General features: G+C 41.6%; 2 protein-coding genes across 8 annotated transcripts in view; both read left to right on the forward strand.

Moving 5' to 3' along the window:
• The window catches only part of pald1a (phosphatase domain containing paladin 1a), a 55549-nt gene extending 48813 nt beyond the window's left edge, over window positions 1–6736 (forward strand). For all 6 annotated transcript variants that reach the window (XM_077503360.1, XM_077503362.1, XM_077503359.1 and 3 more), the window contains exons 19-20: window positions 2239–2394; window positions 5244–6736. In XM_077503360.1, the coding sequence (XP_077359486.1) occupies window positions 2239–2394; window positions 5244–5399 (312 nt within the window). In that variant the 3' untranslated portion in view covers window positions 5400–6736. The remainder of the gene's footprint in view (window positions 1–2238; window positions 2395–5243) is intronic.
• Window positions 6737–11654: 4918 nt separating this feature from the next.
• adamts14 (ADAM metallopeptidase with thrombospondin type 1 motif, 14) overlaps window positions 11655–24497 on the forward strand; it is a 43967-nt gene continuing 31124 nt past the window's right edge. For both annotated transcript variants that reach the window (XM_077501982.1, XM_077501984.1), the window contains exons 1-3: window positions 11655–12159; window positions 14850–14903; window positions 15043–15437. In XM_077501982.1, the coding sequence (XP_077358108.1) occupies window positions 12081–12159; window positions 14850–14903; window positions 15043–15437 (528 nt within the window). In that variant the 5' untranslated portion in view covers window positions 11655–12080. The remainder of the gene's footprint in view (window positions 12160–14849; window positions 14904–15042; window positions 15438–24497) is intronic.

Genomic DNA, 24497 nt, shown 5'->3' on the forward strand with positions numbered 1-24497 from the left:
AAAATGATTATAGCATTTTTTGCTAGCGTAAAAGCTGAGCCAACGTAAGCAGATGATCTAATAAACAACAATGCGCAGCATGTGACATATTTCTTCATGTCAGGATGTACATTAAATAAAAGAGGGGAAACTTTTGTTGCCAGAAATGTTTTTGTTATCGTTATCAGAACAGGTCTTGTAAAAAACTCATGTTCACTTCTTAAACATTTCAGAGTGTCACCTTATTTACTTTTACTTAAATGAGTACTCCAAATTTGACCAGATATTTGTCTGAATGAAGAGTAGCCGACGACTCAGTTTGTGTTTGAAGAAAGTTGAGTAACACTTTCTGTACTTCAACTTAAGCGCAGGGTGTGCACACTGTTGCCACTTGAAAGCTGTAATTTGACTCCAAGGAAAGCAAAGCCTGAGAATGTTTTTTTGTTTTGTTTTGTTTTTTTCTGACGTGGTAACTATCTGCTTGGAGTTTGACGCAACATGTGGCCCTTGACACGTACGTACGCGTTGATGTCGGGTGGCCATATCGTCAAGTGCTTGAGGCTCCAAACGCAATCAAACATCCATCCATCCATCCATCTTCTTGACCGCTTATTCCTCACAAGGGTCGCGGGGGCTGCTGGCGCCTATCTCAGCTGGCTCTGGGCAGTAGGCAGGGGACACCCTGGACTGGTTGCCAACCAATCGCAGGTCACACAGAGACGAACAACCATCCACACTCACACGCACACCTAGGGACTATTCGGAGCGCCCAATTAACCTGCCATGCATGTCTTTGGAATGTGGGAGGAGACCGGAGTACCCGGAGAAGACCCACGCGGGCACGGGGAGAACATGCAAACTCCACCCAGGAAGGTCCGAGCCTGGACTTGAACCGGAGACCTCAGAACTGGGAAGCGGACGTGCTAACCACTCGACTACCGTGCCGCCCCGCAATCAAACAAACATTTAAAAAAAAAAAAAAGCTTTCAATTGAAGGGTCTTTTTGAAAAGTGCGACTTTCTTCCTCATTTCCACTTTTCTTGGTGAATGATCTTGAAACCTTGTATTGATCTGCCAACTTTTAGTTGAACCATTGATCAAAAGAACCTTTTGAATAAGTGTTTTGCACAGAAAAAAAAACATTTAGAAAAATACTTTTTTGAAGAAGAAGAAGAAGCTCCTCTTTCTTTCTGGCAAAATGGAACCAATGTAATTCACGTAAGTGAAAAGCACCGAGTCACCACGGTCATGTTTCACCTTTTGTCTATTTTTAATTTGTCTTCTGAAACGACAAGCTAAGATTCTTTCAAAGCCAAAAGCTTTTTTGCTTTTTTGTTCCCACTGGCGTCAACGTCTTAGGTTTTCGGCTTTTTTGTGAGACAAGGAATTTCAATCACATTTTTATGGCGCGAAGGTCTCAGCTTTCATAGACTGTTCTCTACGGGTCATGAAACAGATTTTGTTCTTCTTTTGCAATTTTTTTTTTTAAGTAATGCAATTTTTGTCGTGGTTTTTCAGTTCTGGTCACTGGTACACTGATGCCTATTATTATTTATTCATTTATTTGTTTATTTATTTAAAGGGTGTAAAGTGATTACATTTTTTAATCGTAATTAATTGCATGACTTTAATAGTTAACTCACAATTAAGTACAAATTTTTATATCTGTTCTAAATGTACAATAAAAGGACAAAATTGTTCCTACAATTTAATAATAATAATAATAATAATAATAATAATAATAATAATGTAAGGAATGGAGAAAGTAACCCTAGTAAGTTACCCTAACCCCCAAATCAGGCCTGGTCACTTCCACTTCCTGTTGATTTTGGGTCACTTCCAGGTCACTTCCTGTTGAAATTGGGTCACTTCCTGTTGATTTTAGGCCACTTCCGGGTCACTTCCTACTGAAAAAGGACACTTCCTGTTGAAATCAGGTCACTTCCGGGTCACTTCCTGTTGTAAAGAGGTCACTTCCTGTTGAAATCAGGTCACTTCATGTTGATTTTAGGCCATTTCCGGGTCACTTCCTGTTGAAATCGGGTCACTTCGGTTGATTTTTTTTAAATATTATTATTATTATTATTATTATTATTATTATTATTATTATTATTAGGCTATTTATTTCCAGGTCTTTTCCTGTTGAAATCAGGTCACTTCCAGGTTGCAGAAGCCCCAAATTAATTTCAAAACATTGTAAACCTGCAGCTGTCAACGTGCCAAGGCTTTGAAGTGTTCATTCTTTTCTTTTTTGCCCAGATCAAAAGTGTCAAGTCGGCGAAAGAGTGCCATGGGCTTTTGCTAAGGAGCCTGCAGTATCTGGAGCGCTACATTTACCTGATCCTCTTCAACACGTACCTGCACTTGGAGAAGAAGAACTCCTGGCAGCGTTCCTTCGCGCTCTGGATGCAGCAGGTGAGGAAAGTTCGCCGGCTCGCTGGAACATTTTGCCATGTCGACATTCTCATAGAAGCTCCGTCAAAAAAGGAGCCTTTAAAAGCACTTTCGTAAGATTCACGATTCACTTCAGTTCAATCCGATATTGATTCATTATGGAAAATGATAGGACATTCAAAAAAAAAAAAGGTTATTTATGAATGAAAATAACACGTTATAATACAATTAAGTGTTACACAAACATTGACATCAGCATGGATGAAATGAAAATATTTTCAGAATTCTAATTCTATAATTGCAACGGTACATTAAAAGCATTCTGACTCGTCATAAAGTGTAATAAGTCAGGTCTTTCATAAATGTAAGAAAAATACTTTTAAATTCATGTGAATGGTAAATTTCAAGAAAAAAGTAGGCCTAAGTTACAAAAAAAAACAAAAAAAAAACAGCCTTTAAAATTGAATTTTCTTGTTAATTTATTGGAAAAGAGATATTGAAGAAATTGATTAATGGTTTTATGAATCGATATGGGACAAAAAGGAAAATCCATTCGAAACCGATTATTTGATTTTTTATTTTTATTTTTTAAACCCTGCCCTACTGCAAAGTCTTGTCGAATTCCGCCTCTTCTCTCCCTCTGCGGGAGCTGTGCAGCATTATGGTAAAAGTTTTTAAGACAATTAATAATGAGTCCACACACAGTTGCGGGAGCCGGCTTTGTTAAAAATAAATGCACCAGCCAGCCACGAAATGAAAAATTGGTGTGCAGATTCAGTCAGTCTATTCAAGATCATCTCTGTTTGTACTAAATGACAGATTTTTCAGCATATTAAAACTGTGGGTGAACATGATGTTGGGCGTGTTTCGTTGATGTCGGTGCGCAACATAATGGAAGCTATCGTTCCAATTCAAGTGAATTTGTGTTTTGTAAACTTTTTTTTTTTCTTTTCCTATGAAAAGTTGCGATTTTGTAGATCTGCCCAATGGCGACAAAATAGACCGAGAATAGATACACTTTAGTTATTAAAAAAAAATCACTGAGAATTTCTGGCATTTTTGGCTTCTGCAGCAGTGACCCCAATTTGTACACAATTCACAGATGTAAATTAAATTCTTAATTTTATTAATCCAGTGCGTGTGTTCACTTGATTGAAAAAGCAGACAACAATGTTGTTGTTGCGATTGCGCCAAAAGCGCTCCCAGTTTGTGTTCGGGCTCGAACGTGGCCAGGAAACACCAGCGCAGCAAAAGAATGTTGCCAAACGGACCCGATGAAAATCCCTGACGTCTTTTTTGTCCTTATTGGGCCGGAATAAAAGCGAAGGCGGACGGAATTCCAGAAATGGACTCATGGAACAATCGGTGAGAAAACAGCTGTCAGAGAAATATGCGCAGCTCAAACGGAGGCATATCTTCCTGTTATGAATAGCAAATATGTCTGAAAAATGTGCTCGCTCACCCTGGGAAGCCGCGTAGAAGAAATCCACCGCGTGACAACCCAACCCCAAACAACCCCCCCAACCCCCCGCTGTCTCGGCCGGGTTGAAAGCTTTCACGTTACAAAAGCATTCCTTTATTCAGTGTAATTTCATATAATTTAGTTTAATTTAATGTAATTAATTTATTGTATTAATTTCATTGTGCAGCTGTAAGATTAATCTCAAGCATTTTTATATTGATGTAAAAACTTAAGTTCTATTATTGTCAGTTCTACATGTTTCATTGAAACAATTGTAATTAATATTAATTAATTTTCTGTATAAAAGTTGAAAAATATGCTGAAGGAAAATATCGACTAAATTGTCAATTTAGTCGACTAAAATTGCTCTTTATTTTCATCGACTAAAATTGGATTGAAACTAAAATACAACCAGATGACTAAAATGCTTAATTAATTTAAGTCAAAAGACAAAATTAAAATTTCTTGTCAACATTAACACTGTCGTCGGCGCTTCCATCCATCCGTCCGACGTGTTGAGTGGCTCGCTCGCCGCTCGGCCTGGCGCCCTCCCAACCAATCGCAGGCCTGCGGGCATGATCGTTAGCCTGTCACCAGTGACCGTAGCCGGATCAGTCGTGACAAGACCCCCCCTTCCCTCGCCGCCGCCTCCTGCGACACTCGGGGGTGGTGTTGTGGCAATCCGAGCCACTGCGCGCGCACACACACTGAGCTGCTGTTACGCAAGCTGCCATGTTTGATGGGTACTGTCCGTCGCACATCATGCACTGGCCGTGTGCGTGTGCGTGCTCTAATTTAATAGCCGCCCTGGAGGCAGCAGATCATTGCTGACAGCAACGTTATTTTAGTTCACAAAAAAAAAAAAAAAAATTCAAAGAACAATTTAGTGAACCAAATAAAAACACAAAAAGAAAATGCTTTTTTAAAAAACTAACTGAAACTACATTTTATGTTACAAAACTAACTAAAACTAGACTAAGTGCAATTTCTGAATAAAATTGTGTGGGGAATGCTGAAAGCTGAATGCTAAGCTGAGTGCTTATGAAGTAAATTGGCTTTTAAATGATGAATAATGAACGATAAAGTTGATCATCCATTTCAGGGCAGCCAAAAAAAATAAATTATAACGTGTGTTTATTAACGCTTTCAAATGCTGTTTTTTTTTTTTTTTTTTTTTTTTTTTTAAAGAGGCCTAATCTAACAATTCCAACTAAATTTGCCAGAGTTTGACTTTCTCGTTCTCGTTGACTTTGCCGTTCTCTTGACGAAACATTCATTCAACATCGGGCAAAGTCATACACCGCCGGTCGCCTGCCCCCCCGATCCGACATGGCGCTGTCGTTTTGGTGAAAATGAGATTGCCGTTCTCGTTGGTGGACCTTGACGGTTATGTGGGTGTCGTTGGCAGGTGGCCTCCAAGGCGGGAGTGTACGACGTCCTCAACCGGCTGAGCTTCTGCGAGTTCAAGGGCCCGAGGGACGAGGCCCCGCTGGGTCGGCTGCGCTGGCGCTGGCAGCAGCCCAACCTTGTCCCGGAGCTTCCGTTCCGAGGACAATTCCTCTGACAACCTTCTGGGGGGGAAAAAAAAAAAGTCACATAGACGCTAAACAGTTCCAATGCTCTAAACTCGACTTGGAAGTCGACTTGACATGATGACATGAAAGACTTGACTTTTTTACGTTTGAAAAAGTTCACGCTCAAGTCGAAGCCTGTCAACGTCCGGCTGCGATTTTTTGTTGCACTTGATAAACAAGTGCTGGATAGCCCATCCATGCTCATGCAAGCCGATAAAGTCACAGGGCAGCCACTAATAAGTGACCCAGACCCCAATCCAGACCCTTGTGAGGACAAGCGGTTAAGAAAATAGATGGATGGATGTATTTAAGGCAAGTTAATAAATACAGTTCATAAATTTAAAATGCCATAAATCATGCTGTTTCTACTAAGTATTGTCTCAAATATTCTCCAATTTCGATAGTGTAAATGTAAAGGATCGTATGCCGAGAAATGTTTCTTGGAGGAACAATATGGCCGCCTTGCGACCTCAAATGTCTTGGCTTGTCGGCTATCCAGTCATATATTCAGATTAGTGAGCCAGGTCTGACAGTCTTAAAAATGAAATGCTGTCTATCTTTAGGACCAAAAAAGCCGACGACTCTCAAATTGTTTGAAATAGACGGAATACAGCCAATCAAAGAAGCGGCTCAGCAAGGAAGCGGTCGTTACTAAAAACAAATGTTGAACTCCGGTGTCATCTTTTACGAGTTCACCAGATGGCATGAAGTATTTTCAAAAGCAAGTCTTTTCTTTTTGTAACGTGTGTTGTCCGTAAAAGATCAACAAACATGAGATTTGAAAGATTTGAAGATTTGAAAAATCCTGCCGCGCATATCAAGCTTAAGGAGACTTGACTTGACTTGAACTATGGATGTGACTTACTTGAAGTTGAGGAGCGTCCGGAGACTTTTACCCGTGTGACTTGATGCCGTCTCGACTGCCTACTAACTTGACGCCTGAACGTTTGTTTACAGTCTTAGCAGATAGAAATTTCCGTGCCTTTGCTCGTCAAACGTAGTTCAATAAAATTTGCATAGTATTTTCATTTTTTTCTCATGAAATTAAACCTTTTTGTTTTCTTAGTATATTGTTTTAATATTGATACACGTCGGTAATGTCACTTATGCTAGTTAGCGTCGATCGTCGTCTAATGTTGCCTTCACGTTACCGATTCTATTTTTTTTTTTTTTAACGGCCATTTAACAATCATGGCGGGCACTTAGAAAAAAAAAAAGTGATGAAAAGGATTCTTAAAGTTTCCATTTTTTACATCATCTCTTGTCATTCAAGCCTTCTTTTTTTCTCTCTTTTTTTTTAAAGCTCAAATAAAAGTTTTTACATTCAGGTTGTCTGCTTTTGATTTTGTCGTTTCTTCATCAGCACAAGTGAGGGAATCCATCCATCCAAAAAACAAAAACGGTGGTAAAAAAAAATAAAATAAAATGAAATTTCATTCTAAAGTCAGGACTTCTTGGAATCATCTTTATTGTCATTGCACATGTCACAAGAATAGACCAACAAAATTCACTTTACATAACCTGTCCAAGAGACCGAAAAAAAACACTTGAGGGAGACAGAATAGGAAGACGGCACCCCAATTTCCTTATGTAATCAATTTATTTAAAAAAAAGAAGAATTTATTCTTATAAATGCCCCAATTTGATCTGATAAAACTACAACTTTTGTCAAATTAGAACTTTATTCTAAAAAAAATATTCTGCTAAAAAAAAAAAAGGATTTTATTCTTGTAAATATCCCAATTATTCTGCTAAAAAAATAAATAAATACAAAATAGGAATTTATTCTTGTAAATGCCCCAATTTAATCTGATAAAATTACAACTTTTGTTAAATTAGAACTTTATTCTGAAACATTATTCTGCTAAAAATAAAAAAATGGGAATTTATTATTGTAAATACCCCAATTTGATCTGATAAAACTACAACTTTTGTTAAATTACAACTTCTTTCTGAAAAATTATTCTGCAAAAAAAATAAAAAATAAAATAAAAATAGGAATTTGTTCTTGTAAATGCCCCAATTTGATCTGATAAAACTACAACTTTTGTTAAATTACAACTTTATTCTGAAAAGTTATTCTTCTATAATTCAGAGTGCTTTTTTTCTGTCTCTATCTTTCTTTCTTTCGTTTTTTTTTTTGGACCCAAGAATGTCTGCAACCTGACTTTGTTGCCTTTTCTCGGATGCTACATTCGGCCCCCTCCTTCTCTTTGAAAGCTTCCTTGCGATCCTCTCCAGCCATGAAACCTGACCCGCACGTTGTGACGAGATTACGGTGGACAAAGAGCAGCATTGAGAGATGAGCGGCGGTCGGAGGATGTCGGCAAAAAAAAAAAAAAAAAAAGAAAAAGAAAAAGAAAAAAAAAGCAGGCACGGGCAGGGAGGCGGTCTGGCGCAATCGCCTCACGACGCACGTCAACATTTTTTCAAGAGATGATCGTAATCTGAAAGCTGAGATGCTAAAATTGGAGTATCACGCGCCTCGCTGCACAAGTTAATGAAAAACCTCTGCTGGGCGCCGACTTGATCGGGAAAAGCCGGAATATATCCGGTTTAGCTGTTTCCATGTCCTCTACGTGCCAACAATCTGCCATATCGGAATGGCCTTCTCTTACCCGGAATCGTCACGAAATCCCGGCCAAAATTGACCAAAAGTCTTCCTAATATTTTATCTGCAGGATGTGATGCAGTTCAACGTGGTAAAACAACAAAATGTTGTCCTCTAAGTCGCAACAATCTCCCCATTTTCTTATTTAAGGCAAACATCAGTGCACATTTTGCCAAAACATCAAGTGTGAAAGGGGAACTATTTTTAGAATTAACTATATTAAAGCTCAGAGACATTGCGGCTACGGCGGTTTTTCACAATTATTGGCCTTTTTTTCTATATGTGCCAACAATCTGCATTTCTGAACAAGGCTCATCAGCAAAAGTCTGTCCAAAATTTGCCATAATCTTTATACCAAGACGGTGGGATGCAGTTCAGGGTGTCAAAACTACAAAATGTTATCCTCTTAAGTGACAACAATCTCCCCAATTAGTATTGCATTTTTTTATTTAAGGCAAACATCAGTGCACATTTTGCCAAAACATCAAGTCTGAAAGGGAAACAATTTTTTTGAATGAACTATATCAAAGCACAGAGACATTACGGCTACGGGAGTTTCTGGAAATTGTTGGCCTTTTCCTGCATGTGCCAACAATCTGCCGTGGTGCTATGGCCAGCTGAGATAGGCTCATCATCAAAAGTCTGGACAAAATTTCCCAAAAGTCTCATAAATCTTTATACCAAGAGGGTGGGATGCAGTTCAAGGTGTCAAAACAACAAAATGTTGTCCTCTTAAGTGACAACAATCTCCACAATCAGTATAGCATTTTCTTATTTAAGGCAAACATCAGTGCACATTTTGCCAAAACAGGAAGTCTGAAAGGGAAGCTATTATTTATTCTGAAAAGTTATTCTGCTAAAATTCAATTATTGGCCTTTTTTCTATATGTGCAAACAATCTGCCATGGTGCTATGGCCTTTTCTGAGCAAAAGTCTGGCCAAAATGTGCCAAAAGTCTCCTAAATCTTTTTTCCCACCAAGAGGGTCAGATGCAGTTCAAGGTGGCAAAACAACTCAAACTGTCGCCTACATGTGACAACAATCTGTTCTATCAGCAAAATAAAAAACTAAAAATCTGCCAATATTTAAATGAAAAGAGAAAGGGAAAAAAATGTTCAACTCTGTTATCTTTAATTGAGCTCTAAACGGAAATCGGGTTCAGTTGGAATAGTAGCTTCACATCTCTCAGTATCAATGCTGTCAAATGCAACGTGGGTTTATTTAATTGATTAATTTCATAGTTTTGATTTGGTAGTAAAAGAACAATAAACACAGTCATTATTTCATGTAAAAATGTTAAATACGTCATAGTATACCGATAATCTCATTTGCATTTAAAACTTTATTGAAAGAGGCAACGTACTTTTTTGTTCCATCATACGTTGCTCAGAGGGGACACTGTTAATTGGCGCACAGGTGGACGACAAGGAAGGAGCTTGTCCGGAAGACATGCTTTTTCTATTAAGTTGTTATTCCTTTGGAGTGAATGTGGCCGATCAGGTAAATATTTGCCATTTCATTTTTTAATTATTTATTGTGAAGCCTCTTGGTTTTGTGTGCGAATTGAGCTTATTTTCGCTCTTTTCTTAGTTCTGACGACATTGTTGGTGTGTCGTTTGACATGTGTAAGACATGTAGACGACATTAAATGTCTGTTGAATGAAAACCAAGAAGGAAGTTGAGCCTTGAGTAGCAATCAGTGCTAACTAACCATTAGCATTATTAGCATTGCAATTCTGTTGGGTGTTAGCATCAAGTTCTTATGCTGATACTTTTGCTTCACTTAAATTAACAAAGTGTATAGTTGTCTTTGTTGTCTGTTTAGTTTTCAAGTAAACCTCAGCTGGGATTGGCATTCAACAAATGGCTCCTCCGTTTTGAAGAGTTTCTATATTGGCAAAGCCGTTGCTTATTGTGAAGCGACTTCAATGAAGTTCACTGCTGCCATAGACTGCTTAATTCTTTTGTATTTTTTTTTTTTATTGTTTGGGCTCACAAAAAAAAAAAAAAGTTGACAATGTGGGTGGCAGAAAAACAAGCCAACCTGATATTTCCCCAGACTGGAAGCAAGTCGGCAATTAGCGTGACAGTCAACTCTGAAAAAGCGTCCAAACAGCAGGAAATGGAAACATTCCCCAGCAGATGATTTTTTTTTTTTGGGTCCACTGAAGCTGTCAAGACAAGTGAGCAAGGTCAAGGGCAACCATAATAACAAGTTCCACAAGTCGCTGGCTCTGCCACTCGACACAACATGACGAGCAGCTGCTTCGCATCTTTTCTTTCCAAAAAAGAAAAAAAAGTGCATATTTTCTCAGCGTGCTGGCAGATTACAAGACGGCACTGTGGAAGACTTTCACTTGTGCTAATCAAGCCCATGCAGAACCGAATGACTCCAAATTGGTGGGATTAATTACATCCCGGGAGGGGGAACAGCTGTCTGACGTGTCGATAATTAAAACACGCGAGAAGTAACTTCAGATGTGAACGTTCTTCTTCGTTCCGTGCATGGAGCAAAAAAAAACCCGCGGCGGTCGCTTGGATGGCGCAAGCTAGTCATTTCCCCAAATTCCCATGAAGCGCTTATATGCAGCCTTCTAATTGAATGCTCGCCTACATGATGGCGGAATGTCATCTCGTCTTCCTGCAGGCATGGCTCTTGGATGGGGAAAAAAAGGAGCACAAAACATAAAAACATCCAAAGTTTGCCAAAGTGGGAGTTCTGAAATGGCAATTAAGCTTCTGCTGCATTCGAGGATGGTCGGAAGTCGGATATATCACAGTTGGTTTTTCACAGTTCCGACCTGGAAGGGTTCGAAGCGAAAGTAAACAACCAAAATGGCGGAAAGCGGTAAATTGTTTTTTATTTTGGTCCTCAAAACTCATTTTGACCTCCAGCAAACTTACCTGCTCGCAATTTTGCTTCATTTATTCTTTTTATCTTATTTCATAAGCATTTCATACAGTTAAGTAGTTCACCATATAATTTCGTGCAGGGAGATAGCAACATACGTGAAGTTATGTCGAATATTTATGAATGAAGAAAGCTATATAGTTTTATACTCGAGTAAATTGTGTTTTGCCATTCAGAGTGACGTCACATTGTAGTCCGCCGTTGAAGTCGGGGTCCTTTTTTTTTTTTTTCTTTTCCTCTTCTTTCCCGTACACACTTTCTGGTTTAAACTAGGAAAAGTCCCGACTTCCGACCATCCTCGAATGCAGCATTCGACCAAACAAGTGGCTCACTTCCGGTTCAATTTCGGACGTTTTGCTCCTTGAGAGACTTTTTTTGGGGGGGGGGTCCATGATGCACTTGCATCCCAAATTACGGGAAAGTTTGTTTTTTTTTGCCCGCCCCAACAACTTTTCAGGGTCACTACCGAGTGACTTTTGGTGGTACGCCGAAAGTTCAAACCTTTTCACGTGCAAGCAAGTCCTATTCTTTTAAGTGATGTTTTCACGTGCTTCCAAGTATGTCAAAGAGTTGAAAAACAGAACGAATTCCATTCCCCTCTTCTGAATTATCTTGCACTTTGTTATCTTTCGTTTTTCTCCGGATAGGGGACTATAGGAGGCAGGCGTTGTGTTGTTTTTTTTGTTTTTTTTTGCGCGTGCATTTGTCCCACAGCAGCGGCGCGTGCACGACTTGCAGATGTGCTGCAGCCGGACGGAGCGAGTGTGTTAACTTTGTGAAAAGTTCACCGCAGCAACTCGGACGCTGGATTACTGCAAAAAGGGCAACGTTCTTCCAACTTCCCCGGTTGTTTGTTTGCTCGCGCCGGCCCCGTCACCGTCCGTCGGTCATCCGTCCCCCCGCCGCCGCCGCCGGGTACCCCCCCGCCGCCGCCGCCGGGTACCCCCCCCCCCCCCTCCTCACTCCCCCCCACACGGATGGCCAAGCGTCGGTCTGTGCAGGCGCTCATCACAGGCCGAGAGACTGCGCGCAACTTGCGGACTCGGACGCCGGGACGAGCCGCCGCGTCATCGCGGGCGATCGCTTTTGGCGACTGTACGCGGTGAAAACAAAACAACAACACAAAAGTGGAGCTTGAAAGTCTCCGCTATGGGGTGCGTGCACTTTCTCATGTGCTTTTCACTCAGTCAACTTTTGCTGGATCTTTCTTTTGCTACAAGGACATTTGGTGAGTGTGTTTTTTTTTCTTTCTGTTTAGCATGTGGAATGATTTTTAAGAATTTGCTCATCAGGCCTTTGGCAGAGGTTTCTTATAGTCAGGAAGGTTGTGCCAAAAAAAGAAAAAAAAATCATGAAATTGAATGTTGGGTAAGTTCCGGGTAAAGGTACAGGTACTTGTTATAGTCACCAAGCCTTGGCAAAGGTTCAGGGGCAAACGTGAAACAAATGGAACCCAATTTCCACCAAAGTGCATTTTTTATTTTTTTTATTTTGTTTTTTTTCCCTCACTGTAATCCGTGTTGTAGTTAATTAAAGAACCAGCCTAGGCGGAGTTTCCTTACTCAGCGAAATTACGCAAAAATGACAGACCATTTCCACCAAATTACATTTTGGTGACGATCCAGCGCTTGAGTTTTTGTTTTGGTTGCTATGACGGCATTGAAGATGACATGCTAGCTAAAGTCAAACCCTTGGTGGAGTTTGCAAAACAACATTACTTTACATATTTCCGTCAATTTTTAAATTTGGTGCTGATCCGGGTAAGTATACAAATTTGGGGTATTATTTTAAGGTTCCATCTGAAGTTAGCGGAGCTTATAGTTAGCAAGCTAGTTAGTTCGGGATACACCAAAACTTTAAGTGCTGACCCAGACAAGGGTGCAGATCCGGGGATGTATTTTATGGAGCAGTCGGACGTTAGTAGAGAACTGTCCAGGTCATGTTTGTAAATGAGTTCTCAAACATTTTTACCTGGTTAATTTAGCTAACCTGAGCAAGGGCGAAGTTAGTTAGTTTGTTTTAATCTAGACAAGGGTCCTGATCCTGATGGGATGCAATGGGAGGTTAGCAGAGGTTAGTCAATTATTTAACTAGTTAGCTATGAATACACAAAAGTAGCATTAACTATTTGTCCACAAAATGCCATTTTGGTGCTGATCCAGTGTCTTGTTTTTGGTTTTGGTTTCTGGCCTGTTAACCAACAGGCCTTGGCAGAGGTCATTGTAAAAGCAAAGTTACTGATTTCCACAAAATTGAGTATTTGGTGCAAATCTGAACAAGGGAGCCCATCTCGGGCTTAAATTTATGATACTATGGGAAGTTAGCAGAGATTAGTTAGTGAGTTGTATCCGCTGACCGAATAAATGGCTGGATAGCCGATAGCCCATACGCGCCAGTGCAAGCCGTTGAAGTCACAGGACTGCCATCTTGCTCCTCCCACCTCGCGAGCAGACTACTGTATAAGCTATACGGTATACAGTGTTCCCTCGTTTTCCGCTGGGGTTAGGTTCCAAAAAATACCCGCAATAAATGAAATCCGCGAAGTAGTTAGCTTTATGTTTTACAACTCTTATAAATGTTTTAAGGCTCAAAAATCCCCGACCGCACAATTTATACACTTTTCTCATTGAGGCATTTACATGTTCTCCCATTCTCTCTTGTTCAAACATTGATAATGTTCAAAACTTCATAAATTTTTATAAAATGGGTATATTACTGTAAAAAAAATATGCAAAATTGCACTTAAAAAAAAATCCGCGATATAGCGAGACCGCGAAAAGTGAACCGCGTTATAGCGAGGGAAGACTGTACGTACAGATGAGACATGTACATTTCGTAGGCAATTAGTATAAGGGTGGAGACGGGGGGTAATTATGTGCTGCTTTGAAGACCCCCTTTTTTCTTTTTTATCCTGTAAACGTCAAGCATATAACTTATGCATGTATTTAAAGCACGTTGTAAAATGTCTGAAGTCCTCAGAATTTAAGACTTGAAAACACCATAAATTATGCTGTTTCTACTAAGTACTGTGTTAAATATTCTCCAATTTTGATAGGGCCCACTGTAAATGTAGGTAAATGTTTCTTGGGAGGAGCAATATGGTGGCCTCGCGACTTCAGAAGCCTGTCGGCTATCCAGTCCTATATTCAGATCATACCCAGACAAAGGTGCAGATCCATGGAGTGCCATGTGAAGTTGGCAGCCTTTCATTAATTAGCTAGTTAACTAGTAATAAACAAAAGTGACATTAACTAATTTTCTCCCCAAAACGTATAAATACGTTCTATTTTAATGATTTTAAGTATCCCAAAGACGTATTTATACATTGTGGGGTTTTTTTGTGTGGTATTTTATTTTTATTTTTATTTATTTTTTGCTACAGCATACAGAAGGCTTTGATGCAGCCTCGACTGCAAGGAACGGGTGAAGCATTGGTAGTAATTACAAAAACGGCCAGCAGGTGGCAGCAGAGTATGAGATCAACCATGGCCATGTTGAAAACAAGCCGTTTCCCCTCAATTATAATCAGCTGTGTGAATAATGATGAAACTTAGCGATATTCTAATGCTAATTGTTGCAAAATGGAAACAGATAGAAATATACTTTTTTTTTCTAATGAAAGAAGAGACTCTAATCTTTCTTTTGGTAGGTTCCATGTTTTGTTTTTTTGTTTTTTGTTTTTTTACAGCAAAAGAACACTATTCTGTGGATCTTGAAAAATCAGTCAAAATCCAGTAAAACAGCCGGGGGCGAAGGGGTTTGCTTCAGTGAAAATGGCTGCGAGTCAATGAGTTAACTAGTTTATGTCCACAAAATGTTATTTTGGTTTTGGTGGCCTGCTACCGAAAGAACAGGCCTTGGGGGAGGTAAAAAACGGAATAATCCATTTTATTTCCGCCAAATTTCATTTGGGTGCAGATCCAGCAAAAGGTGCGGAAACACTGGAGCCGTCTTTCGCTGCAGGAACACATGGTAAGTTAGCTGCTAATCAATAAAAATCAATTCTGGATTGAATGTCGAGTATTCACTGCACTTTTTTCCCCCTAATAGATTCAAGTTATTTCTCGCAAAAGTGTCCAAAAAGCGACAGATATTTTGAATCTCCTTTCAGAAAAACTCTCCGGCAAGTTGAGCGACTACGGCCTGCTGGTTCCGTTCAGCAGCGACTCGCGTGGCCGCTTCGTGTCTCACGCGCTGTCCGCGGACGAGGAAGGAAGCAGCGGCAGGAGGAAGCGGACGACGAGGAGCCGCAGGGCGGCCCACGGCGCACCCGGACGGCCCTCGCCGGGCGCCGGCTTGTTATTCTTCAACGTCACCGTCTTTGGCCAAGAGCTGCACCTGCGGCTGAGGGCCAACCGGAGGTTGGTGGGCCCCGGGGCCTCTGTGGAGTGGCAGGAGGACTTCGAGGCCGCGGCCGAGGAGCGCCTGCACGCCGACTGCGTGTTCACCGGCGGCGTGAGCGACATGCCGCGCGCCGCCGTGGCCATCAGCAACTGCGACGGATTGGTAAGCGCCCGCGCCATGCGCCGATTCCCTGCAAGTGGCCTTGGGGGAGGTTAGTGGGCGAGGTTTTTTGTGGAACTGATCAGCCATGACCACCGCAAGCAGATTATGATGATGGGTTACACACAAGGTTAATACGAAAAAAGCTAAAATTAAAAAAAAACAATTTAGCTAACGAAATCAAATAAAAATTAAAATGCTTTTTAAAAAACAAAAACTAACTTGAGGTCATACAGACGGCAACATGTATTTAAGTACAGAAGTGAAAATGGATTTTTACTTTCTATTCTCCTCGAGCATTTCACATGATGAACCCTGTCCAAAATGATTTGACTTTCAAAGTACCCCTAGAATGACCAACATTAAAATACAGTCGGTAAAACGGTTAGAGTTGATGAAATATGAGAAAGAGGCTTTATTCTTTCAAAGTATATTTATTTATTATTATAAGTCAATGTGAATGCTGAAGTTTAAATTGTCCATCTATTGAATTTAATGATTCTTTCACTTACCTCTTGAGGGCGCCTGTGTACCACTTGTGCTCATCATAGCACACTTTTAAAATCCATTTCGACAACTTGACAAATGACTTTACCGTAAACAAAACAATATACTGACTTTCATAGCGTCCGCACCAAGATTATTTTAGTGAACTAAAACTAATGAAAACACTAAAACTAAAATTAAAAAAAAACAATTTCGTTAGCGAAATAAAATAAAAACGAAAATGCTTTAAAAAAAACGAAAACTAGCAAACTACATTTTATGTTTACAAAACTAACTTTAACTTGAATTATAGCAAAAATGTCCTTTGTTTTCATCTTTGGTAATTAATTTAATGCATGAGCCTTTAGGGATGATTTTAAAAATGATTATAAGAACATTTATTTTGATAATACAAATAGATAATAAATAATAGATATTTGAACCCTTTTAGCTTGCTAATGCTAATGTTACCTTAGCATGCTAATGCTATGTTAGCTTGTTAATGCTAATGCTAAGTTAGCATACTAATGCTAATACAAAGTTAGCATGCTAATGTTAACAGCATGTTAATGCTAACCGGAATAAGGTGAAAAAGTGTGTCACACAGAAGTGACGTCATCTAGCAGCAGCCAATAGAAAAAGACCTTCAGATGACTTCGCTTCCATGGTGTTTTTTTTAAATACTGCTCACAAGTCATACACACTTCTTTAAAAAAAAAAAAAACTGAAATACTTTAACTAAAACTAAGCATTTATTAAATAACTAAAGCTAATTCAAACTAACAGCACCACTCTGAAAACGAATTAAAACTACATTTAAAAATAAAACAAAACAAAACTCAAAACCAAATCAAAAGTAACTAAAATGAAAATTCCCAAACTATAATAACACTGGTCCGCAATGAGAAGAAGAAGAAAAAAAAAAATCTCATTAGGATATGTGACATGTTGTAATGTAGCTAGCTTGGCTGGAATTTGATGCGATCAAAGTATCACGTTGCCAACAACATTAGCTAACGAGAATGGCGTTTACTGTTTGGTTGTTTTTTCCAGATTAGATTTTTGAAAGTCCTCTTTCCTCTATTGCCGTCTATTTTTATTTATTTTTTTAAAGAAAGAACCAATTTTGACAACGTAAGGAGAAGGAAAGTGCAGCTCTCTGATTCTCAAATAAGGTGAATACAAGTCAAGTCTCCTCCAGAAAAAGGAACACTCGAGTGAAGTACGTATTTGTCCATTGTTTACTCTCCATTCGAGCTCATGTTAGACGCCCGACAGTGTCAGGGCCTGAGTCACACTTTGGTGTGTGTGTCCCCCCCCACCCTCCCACACCACAGTCCCGTCACATCCGTGCCAACACAAAGACTGGCGAACGTGTCTCTGCACGCTGGGGGTGTTGCACTGTGGTTCAAGATCTGGGCCAGGAAATGATTGCGTGATGAAAAGGGTGAAATGCGGGACTCTTCACATCTCAAGTGCTCTCATCTTATTTTCACGCCTTACCACATATTTTGATGAGAGAGCGAGAGAGACGTAGCATCTTGGCCCATAGAAATAGAATTGGTGGCAGGTAACTACAGCAATCTAATGTTTGAAGAAGATTAATACCTTTTTTGTTTTGGAAAGAAAGTATTCTTCCCATTGGGAGTTTTTTTGTTACCCTTTTTTATTTTTATTTTTTTATTTATTTATTTTTTATTTTTTATAAAGGACATTAAAATTATTCTCTCACAGCTGAAGACTTGAAAATGATACTATTTACAAAAGTCAGAGCAAAAATCATTTGCATAATCAATTGACGTTGTTGGTCCAAAAGTAACATTCATTCATTAGTTCATTCATTCATTCATTCATCTTCTGGTTGTTTTTTTCCCATCTGTCCATTCATCCTTTCAAATGATCAAACTATTCATTCACTCATTCATTTATCCATCATCTGTCTGCTCATCCATTGCTTTGATTTATCCGTCCGTCTGTCCGTCCGTCCGTCCATCCATTTAGCCATTATTTGTCCAACATTCATTCATTCATTCATTCATTCATTCATCCATCCATCTACTGGTTGTTTCTTCTCATCTGTCCATTCATCCATTAGAATAATCCAACCTTTCATTCATTCTTCCATCTGTCTGCTCATCCATTGGTTTGATTTATCCATCCATCCATCTGTCCATCCGTCCATCCATTGAGCCATTTGTCCAGCATTCATTCATTCATTCATTCATTCATTCATTTGCTGGTTGTTTCTTCCCATCTGTCCATTCATCCATTCAAATTATCCAACTTTTCATTCATTCATCAATCATCTGTCTGCTCATCCATTGCTGAATTATCCATTCATCCATCCATTCATTCATCCATCTACCCGTCCGTCCAGCCATTGATCGTTCGTTCGTTCGTTCATTCATTCATTCATTCATCTGCTGGTTGTTTCTTCCCATCTGTCCATTCATCCTTTCAAATGATCCAGCTACTCATTCATTCATCCATCATCCATCATCTGTCTGCATCCATTGCTTTGATTTATACATCCATCCGTCTCTGTCCATCCATTGAGCCATTATTTGTCCAGCGTTCGTCCATTGCATATTGATGTTGGTGTGTCCGTCTGTCCATCTCTCCGTCCTCCATGGGCCATCTATCATTTTTCCGTCCGTCCGTCTGTCCATCCATCCATGATTTGGATTCACCCGTCGATTATTTTTTATCAGTCCACCCGTGCAATGTTTTATCGCTTTTTTTTTTGTTTTTTTGTTTTTGTTTAAGAATTGTTCATTCGGTAGTCTGACCGATTCAACATCTTATCATCATTGCTCTTTTTTTTTTTAATTTTTTTTTTTAAACGATCTGAGGACGTATCCCGCAGTTGATTGCCCCCCCCCCTGCAAAAAAAAATAAAATGAAGGCCATCTTATTTGCATGATGAAATTCTCCCTCAGTGCCCCAGAGACGTTGGCACTCACTTATTGCCGAGTCCTCAGGCTCCTCCCCCAAATCCCGCCGCGAGGCAAAAGCCGACTTTTCGCAGGTCTGCTTGTGTTTACACTCAGCTCCGCTCTCCAGATGTTGCCTCGCTTTCCACCCCCCTGATGAAATGCAGAGGAAGTCTTACTTGGCATTTCCTGCAAGGTCGTTTTGGGGGGTTTTTCCGCTCCGCTCTGCTGTCGGACGTCTTGAGATGAAGGGGAATAAAAATGTCTTTGAGGGGGCCGTTGTTCTCTTGTTTTGCTTTCTGGGTGAAGGTTTTGTCCGATGGGAGAAACGAGAGCAAGCTTTTCAATCTGTCTTTGTTGTCTTTGCTGCTAAATGTTATTTTCTTAGCATGTTTTTTTTCCCTCAGAATTAGAAATTGTCAAAATGAGTTGAGTAAAAGAAGCAAAGGGTGAGGAGAAATAATCTGTTGGAACGTCTGCTGGTTTAGCTGTAAACAGTTTGACGGCGGCCATTTGAACAGGAGATGGTGTTCATTTCGTCAACAAAAATAATTTTGTCAACATACATTTTTCACCAGACTAAAACTAGACTAAAACCCTCACTTATAAACAATAACTAGGATAAATCAGTATGCATTTTCGTCGACTAACGAAGACGAGACGAAAATGTCCTTCACCTAATAAAAAACTAGACTAAAATCTACAGGTATTTGAGTTCATGAACAAAATTAAATGAGACAAACATGTGATTTTCTAAAATTGTGTTTGTTCCATCCTACGCTAGCGATGTAACCCAAATTTCAACTCAAGTCGAATTTTCCCATTAAAGTCAGTAATTACATCAAAATAATTTCCATAAAAAAAATCTAAAATACATTAAAATAAGATGCTGTACTTACCATTACTGCTTAGAGGTGGATGGAAAAGGATATTCCCAAAAGTGCACAAGCGCTAGCACAAGCTAAAGGGCTAAATAGCGGATGAGGGGAAAACACTGCGGCCAAAATGGCAGACGAGGAGCCAAAATGGCGGACCGGGCGTAACCGTTGTAAAATCGGAATGCCTTAGGTCGAGTGCGCCTTGACTCGAGGACTCCCTGTATAACTTTAACATGAATCCAACGGCTATCATGTTCCAACAATGCTAATGCGACCGCCGACTAATGCTGGCTAACTTGCTAGCACGTAGCATGGAGCCATAGTAGCCACTGTAATTGTGTCAAGTTGTTTTTCCATCAAAAAGATGAGAGAAAATTTGATGTGAAACTGGACTAAAACGTTGACAGTTTTTGTTGACTAAAATAGATTAATAAAATGTAAATTTTCTTGGACTAAAATAAAGACTAAAATGCTATAGTCAACTAAAAATTGATTAAATAAAAAGGGGATGAGGTTGACTGTGATTAAAAAGTAACAAGCGTGACTGAAATTGGACTCAAACTGAGACTCAATTTAAGAATGGCAGCCAAAATTAAAACTAACAGGAGATCCCGCTCATGCAAGATTTTCGAACATCCCAAATTGGGGTCAGTTTCAAATATGATGTAACTGTCGAGGAAAGCAGATTTTCCCAGTGCAGCTGCTCCCCGTCACCCGCAGGCTCTTTTGAAAGCATCCCAATACTTACCCGCTGACGCATTTTCTCAAGGGGGGGTCTGGCTGCTCGACCTTCTCAGACACACCCCAAAAATCTCAACATCAGCTGGTACAAATAATGAAAGAGGCAGACGATTGTTGGTAATAATGGGAGCTGCGTCATGTGACACTCAGACAATGAGCAAGCGGAGAAAAAGCTGGAAACAGGAAATGAGCGGCTTTGTCCGGGATAGAATCCAAGATGATGATGATGAAGGTGTGGGCCACCAATGGGACCCACCTGAAGAATGCAACACAAGTCAAGTGGAAAATATCGGATGCACTTTGGCAGAAAGCCGTGAGAAGTTGTAAGAATCTCTCAGGATGACGATCTTTCTCATCCCAGAGGAAAATGCTGTGGCTGGGGCGGGGGGGTTGGCACCGGTCGCTGAATCGGTGGAGGTTGTCGTTTGTGGCTCTCACGCAGCTTCATCTAACCTTCTTCAGTCTTTCCTCTGGTCTCTCGTCTCCCTAATCTGTTGGAATTTAGAGGTTTTCTGGAGTCAATCAAAGATTCTGAATTTGTAACTCTGTGGGTAGAGATTGGTGTCTGGTTGGTGTTGGAGTTCTACTTTGCTTTGCTTCATCTTTCTTTCCTTTGATCCTTCCTCTGGTCTCTTGAGAACTTCACGACTCCGGAGGGATCTCTGAAGCATCCGGTTAAGGTTGAAGGGTGTTGGATTTATAACAAGTCTCAGGTGGATTAAAGAGCAAATAAATAAATACATAAATAAATAAATAAAATAATTTAAAAAAGAGTGATGATGAGATGAAGTTGAAAAAAGAAACGTTCGAAGCAGAGTTAATTTTGCTAAGAAATTTTAATTGAGTTTTAGTTAGTCTTTTGACATCTGATTGTATTTTAGTTTTAATCCAATTTTACGCGACGAAAATAAAGATGACAAGGCGGGGTCAGGTAGGACTCAGACGCAGGCGTAAGGTAGGCCACCAAGGCAGCAGGTTTATTTCCGGCCAACAGTGGTCTCCTCTCAAACTGAGAGGAGAACAGGGAGGGGAAAAAAATGGAGAACAAAAGGCGCTCCACTAGGGAGGAAAAAACAGGCAAAGGGTACTGGGGACAACAGAAAGCGCTCCGCTAGGGAGGAAAAAGGGCACAAGGCAAAAGGGGTAACTAAAGGCGCTCCAAAAGGGAGGAAAAGGCACAAAAACAAAGCAACAACGCTAGGCAACAGGAACAAGGACATGAGGACTGTGGACGCTTCCATGCACTGACGGTGACACTTCGGCAACGGAGGGGAGAATGCAGGTGGCTTTTATTGTGTGGGTTGATTGGTGGCAGGTGGTGATAATCATGGGCGGGGACCGGTAATGAGTGAGCGGCAGGAAGGGCAAGTGACCTGGGGTGAGAGGAGAGTTAGATTTTCAGGATAAGACAGGAAACATGGATACCAAAATAAAAGCATGGCCGTCACACCGGTGGCGGCGTGACAGTACCCCCCCCTCAACGGCCGGGGCCGGCTCAGGAATGTCAGGGTGCTCAGCGTAAAAGTCGTCAATGAGGGAGGGATCAACGATGAACCGGGAGGGGACCCATTGTCTTTCCTCCGGGCCGTACCCCTCCCAGTCGACAAGGTATTGCCTCCCGCGGCCCCGATTACGAACATCTAAAAGTTTTCTGACCTTGTAAACGGGGCCGCCTTCAATCATCTCTGGGGGGGGCGGGTTGGGTTCGGAGGGCACCAGTGGGCTTTCGTGGACAGGCTTGACTTGACTGACGTGGAATGTAGGATGGACTCTGAGGGATCGTGGCAGACGGAGTCGAACGGCGGCAGGCCCTATGGACTTGGTTACTGGGAAAGGCCCCACAAATCGCGGGGCCAGCTTCGGACATGGTACCTTGAGTCTGAGGTGTTTTGCTGATAGCCAAACTCGCTGGCCTGGGCGGTATTCAGGTGCCGGTCTCCTTTTCCGGTCGGCGGCCCTCTTCACCCGGTCTCCCTGGCGTTGAAGCGCCGTCCGGGCCGCCGACCAGACCTTGTGGCACCGACGGATCATGGCTTTGACCGAGGGGACCGTTACCTCCTCTTCCAGTTCGGCGAAGAATGGGGGATCGTAGCCATGGACACACTTGAACGGGGTGAGACCTGTGGCAGAAGTGGGTAAAGAGTTATGTGCGAGCTCAACCCAAACCAGGTAAGTGCTCCAGGTAGTCGGGTTCTGGGAGACGAGGCATCGGAGGCCCGTTTCGAGTTGCTGGTTTAATCTTTCCGCCTGTCCATTGGCCTCCGGGTGGTAACCTGACGTCAGGTTGGCCTTGGCTCCTAGGGCTTTGCAGAATTGCGTCCAGAAACGGGAGATGAACTGTGGTCCACGGTCGGAGACGATGTGTAGCGGGAATCCATAAAACCGGAATATGTGGTGGATCATGATGTCTGCGGTAGTTTTGGCGGATGGGAGCTTGGATAGTGGAATGAAGCGAACCATCTTGGAGAATCTGTCAACAACTGTGAGGATTGTGGTTTTACCATGGGATGGGGGCAGTCCAGTCACAAAGTCCAATGATATTTCTGCCCATGGTCTGGATGGGATCGGTAACGGTTGGAGAAGGCCCATCCGAGACTGATTTGAAGTTTTATTGCGGGCACAAGTCGGACAGGCAGTGACGTATTCCTTTATCGTGGTCTCCATTGCCGGCCACCAGAATCTCCGGGCAACAGCATACATGGTCCTGCGGACACCAGGATGACAAAATAGCCGTGATGTGTGAGCCCAGTGTATTACCTGGGACCTTAGCTCTTCCGGCACGAAGAGTCGACGTGGTGGACATGACGTGGGGGGAGTGATGTTACGCAGCGCCTCTTTGACATCGTCCTCGATTTGCCATCTCATGGCCCCGACTATGCAGTCCCGGGGCAGAATGGTCTCAGGCTCGGCTTCCAATGGCTCGGACTCGTGTACTCTTGACAAGGCGTCAGCCTTAACGTTTTTGCTGCCTGGTCTGTACGTAAGAGAGAATACGAAGCGGTTAAAAAACAGAGACCATCTGGCCTGTCGAGGGTTGAGTCTTTTAGCTTGACGTAAGTATTCTAGGTTTCGGTGGTCGGTCCAGATCACGAAAGGAAGTTCGGCGCCCTCCAACCAGTGTCTCCACTCTTCAAGAGCTACTTTTACCGCGAGAAGCTCCCGATCTCCTACCGAGTAATTGCGTTCTGCCTTGGATAGTTTCCGTGAGAGGAATGCGCAGGGATGTGTTTTTCCGTCCTCCTGGCAGCGCTGGGACAATACTGCCCCAATCCCTATGCTCGAGGCGTCCACCTCGACCACGAACTGGCGTTTGGGGTCAGGAACTTTGAGGATTGGGGCGTTGGTGAAGCGAAGTTTCAAGTCTTTGAATGCCTTTTCGGCTTCCGGGGTCCAAAAGAAACGAACTTGTGGGGAGGTCAAGGCGTGTAGGGGAGCGGCAATGGTGCTGAAGTTTCTAATGAATCGACGGTAAAAATTGGCGAATCCGAGGAATTGCTGGACTTTTTTCCGTGAATCCGGCGTGGGCCAATCTCGCACGGCGCTGACCTTGTCTGCCTCCATCTCTACTTTTCCCGGTGACACGACGAATCCCAGGAAGGAGATAGTGTTGACGTGAAACAGGCTTTTTTCCGCTTTCACGTACAATTGATGATCCAGGAGGCGCTGCAGAACTCGGCTTACATGGTCTCGATGGCTCGTTAGGTCAGGAGAGTATATTAGTATGTCGTCCAAGTAAACGTATACGAAGTGATCAATAAAGTCCTTTAGTACCTCATTAATCATGGCCTGAAAAACTGCTGGGGCATTGGTGAGTCCGAAAGGCATGACGAGGTACTCGTAATGTCCCCGGGGCGTGTTAAAACCAGTCTTCCATTCATCTCCCTCGCGGATCCGGATGAGGTGATAGGCGTTGCGGAGATCGAGCTTTGTGAAGATTCTAGCTTGTTGCAACTGGTCAAACACAGAGGACATCAATGGCAATGGGTACCGGTTCTTGACCGTGATGTCATTCAAGGGGCTGTAGT

The sequence above is a fragment of the Festucalex cinctus genome, chromosome 17 (genome assembly GCF_051991245.1).
Source record: "Festucalex cinctus isolate MCC-2025b chromosome 17, RoL_Fcin_1.0, whole genome shotgun sequence".
NCBI classification, from domain to species: Eukaryota; Metazoa; Chordata; class Actinopteri; order Syngnathiformes; family Syngnathidae; genus Festucalex; species Festucalex cinctus.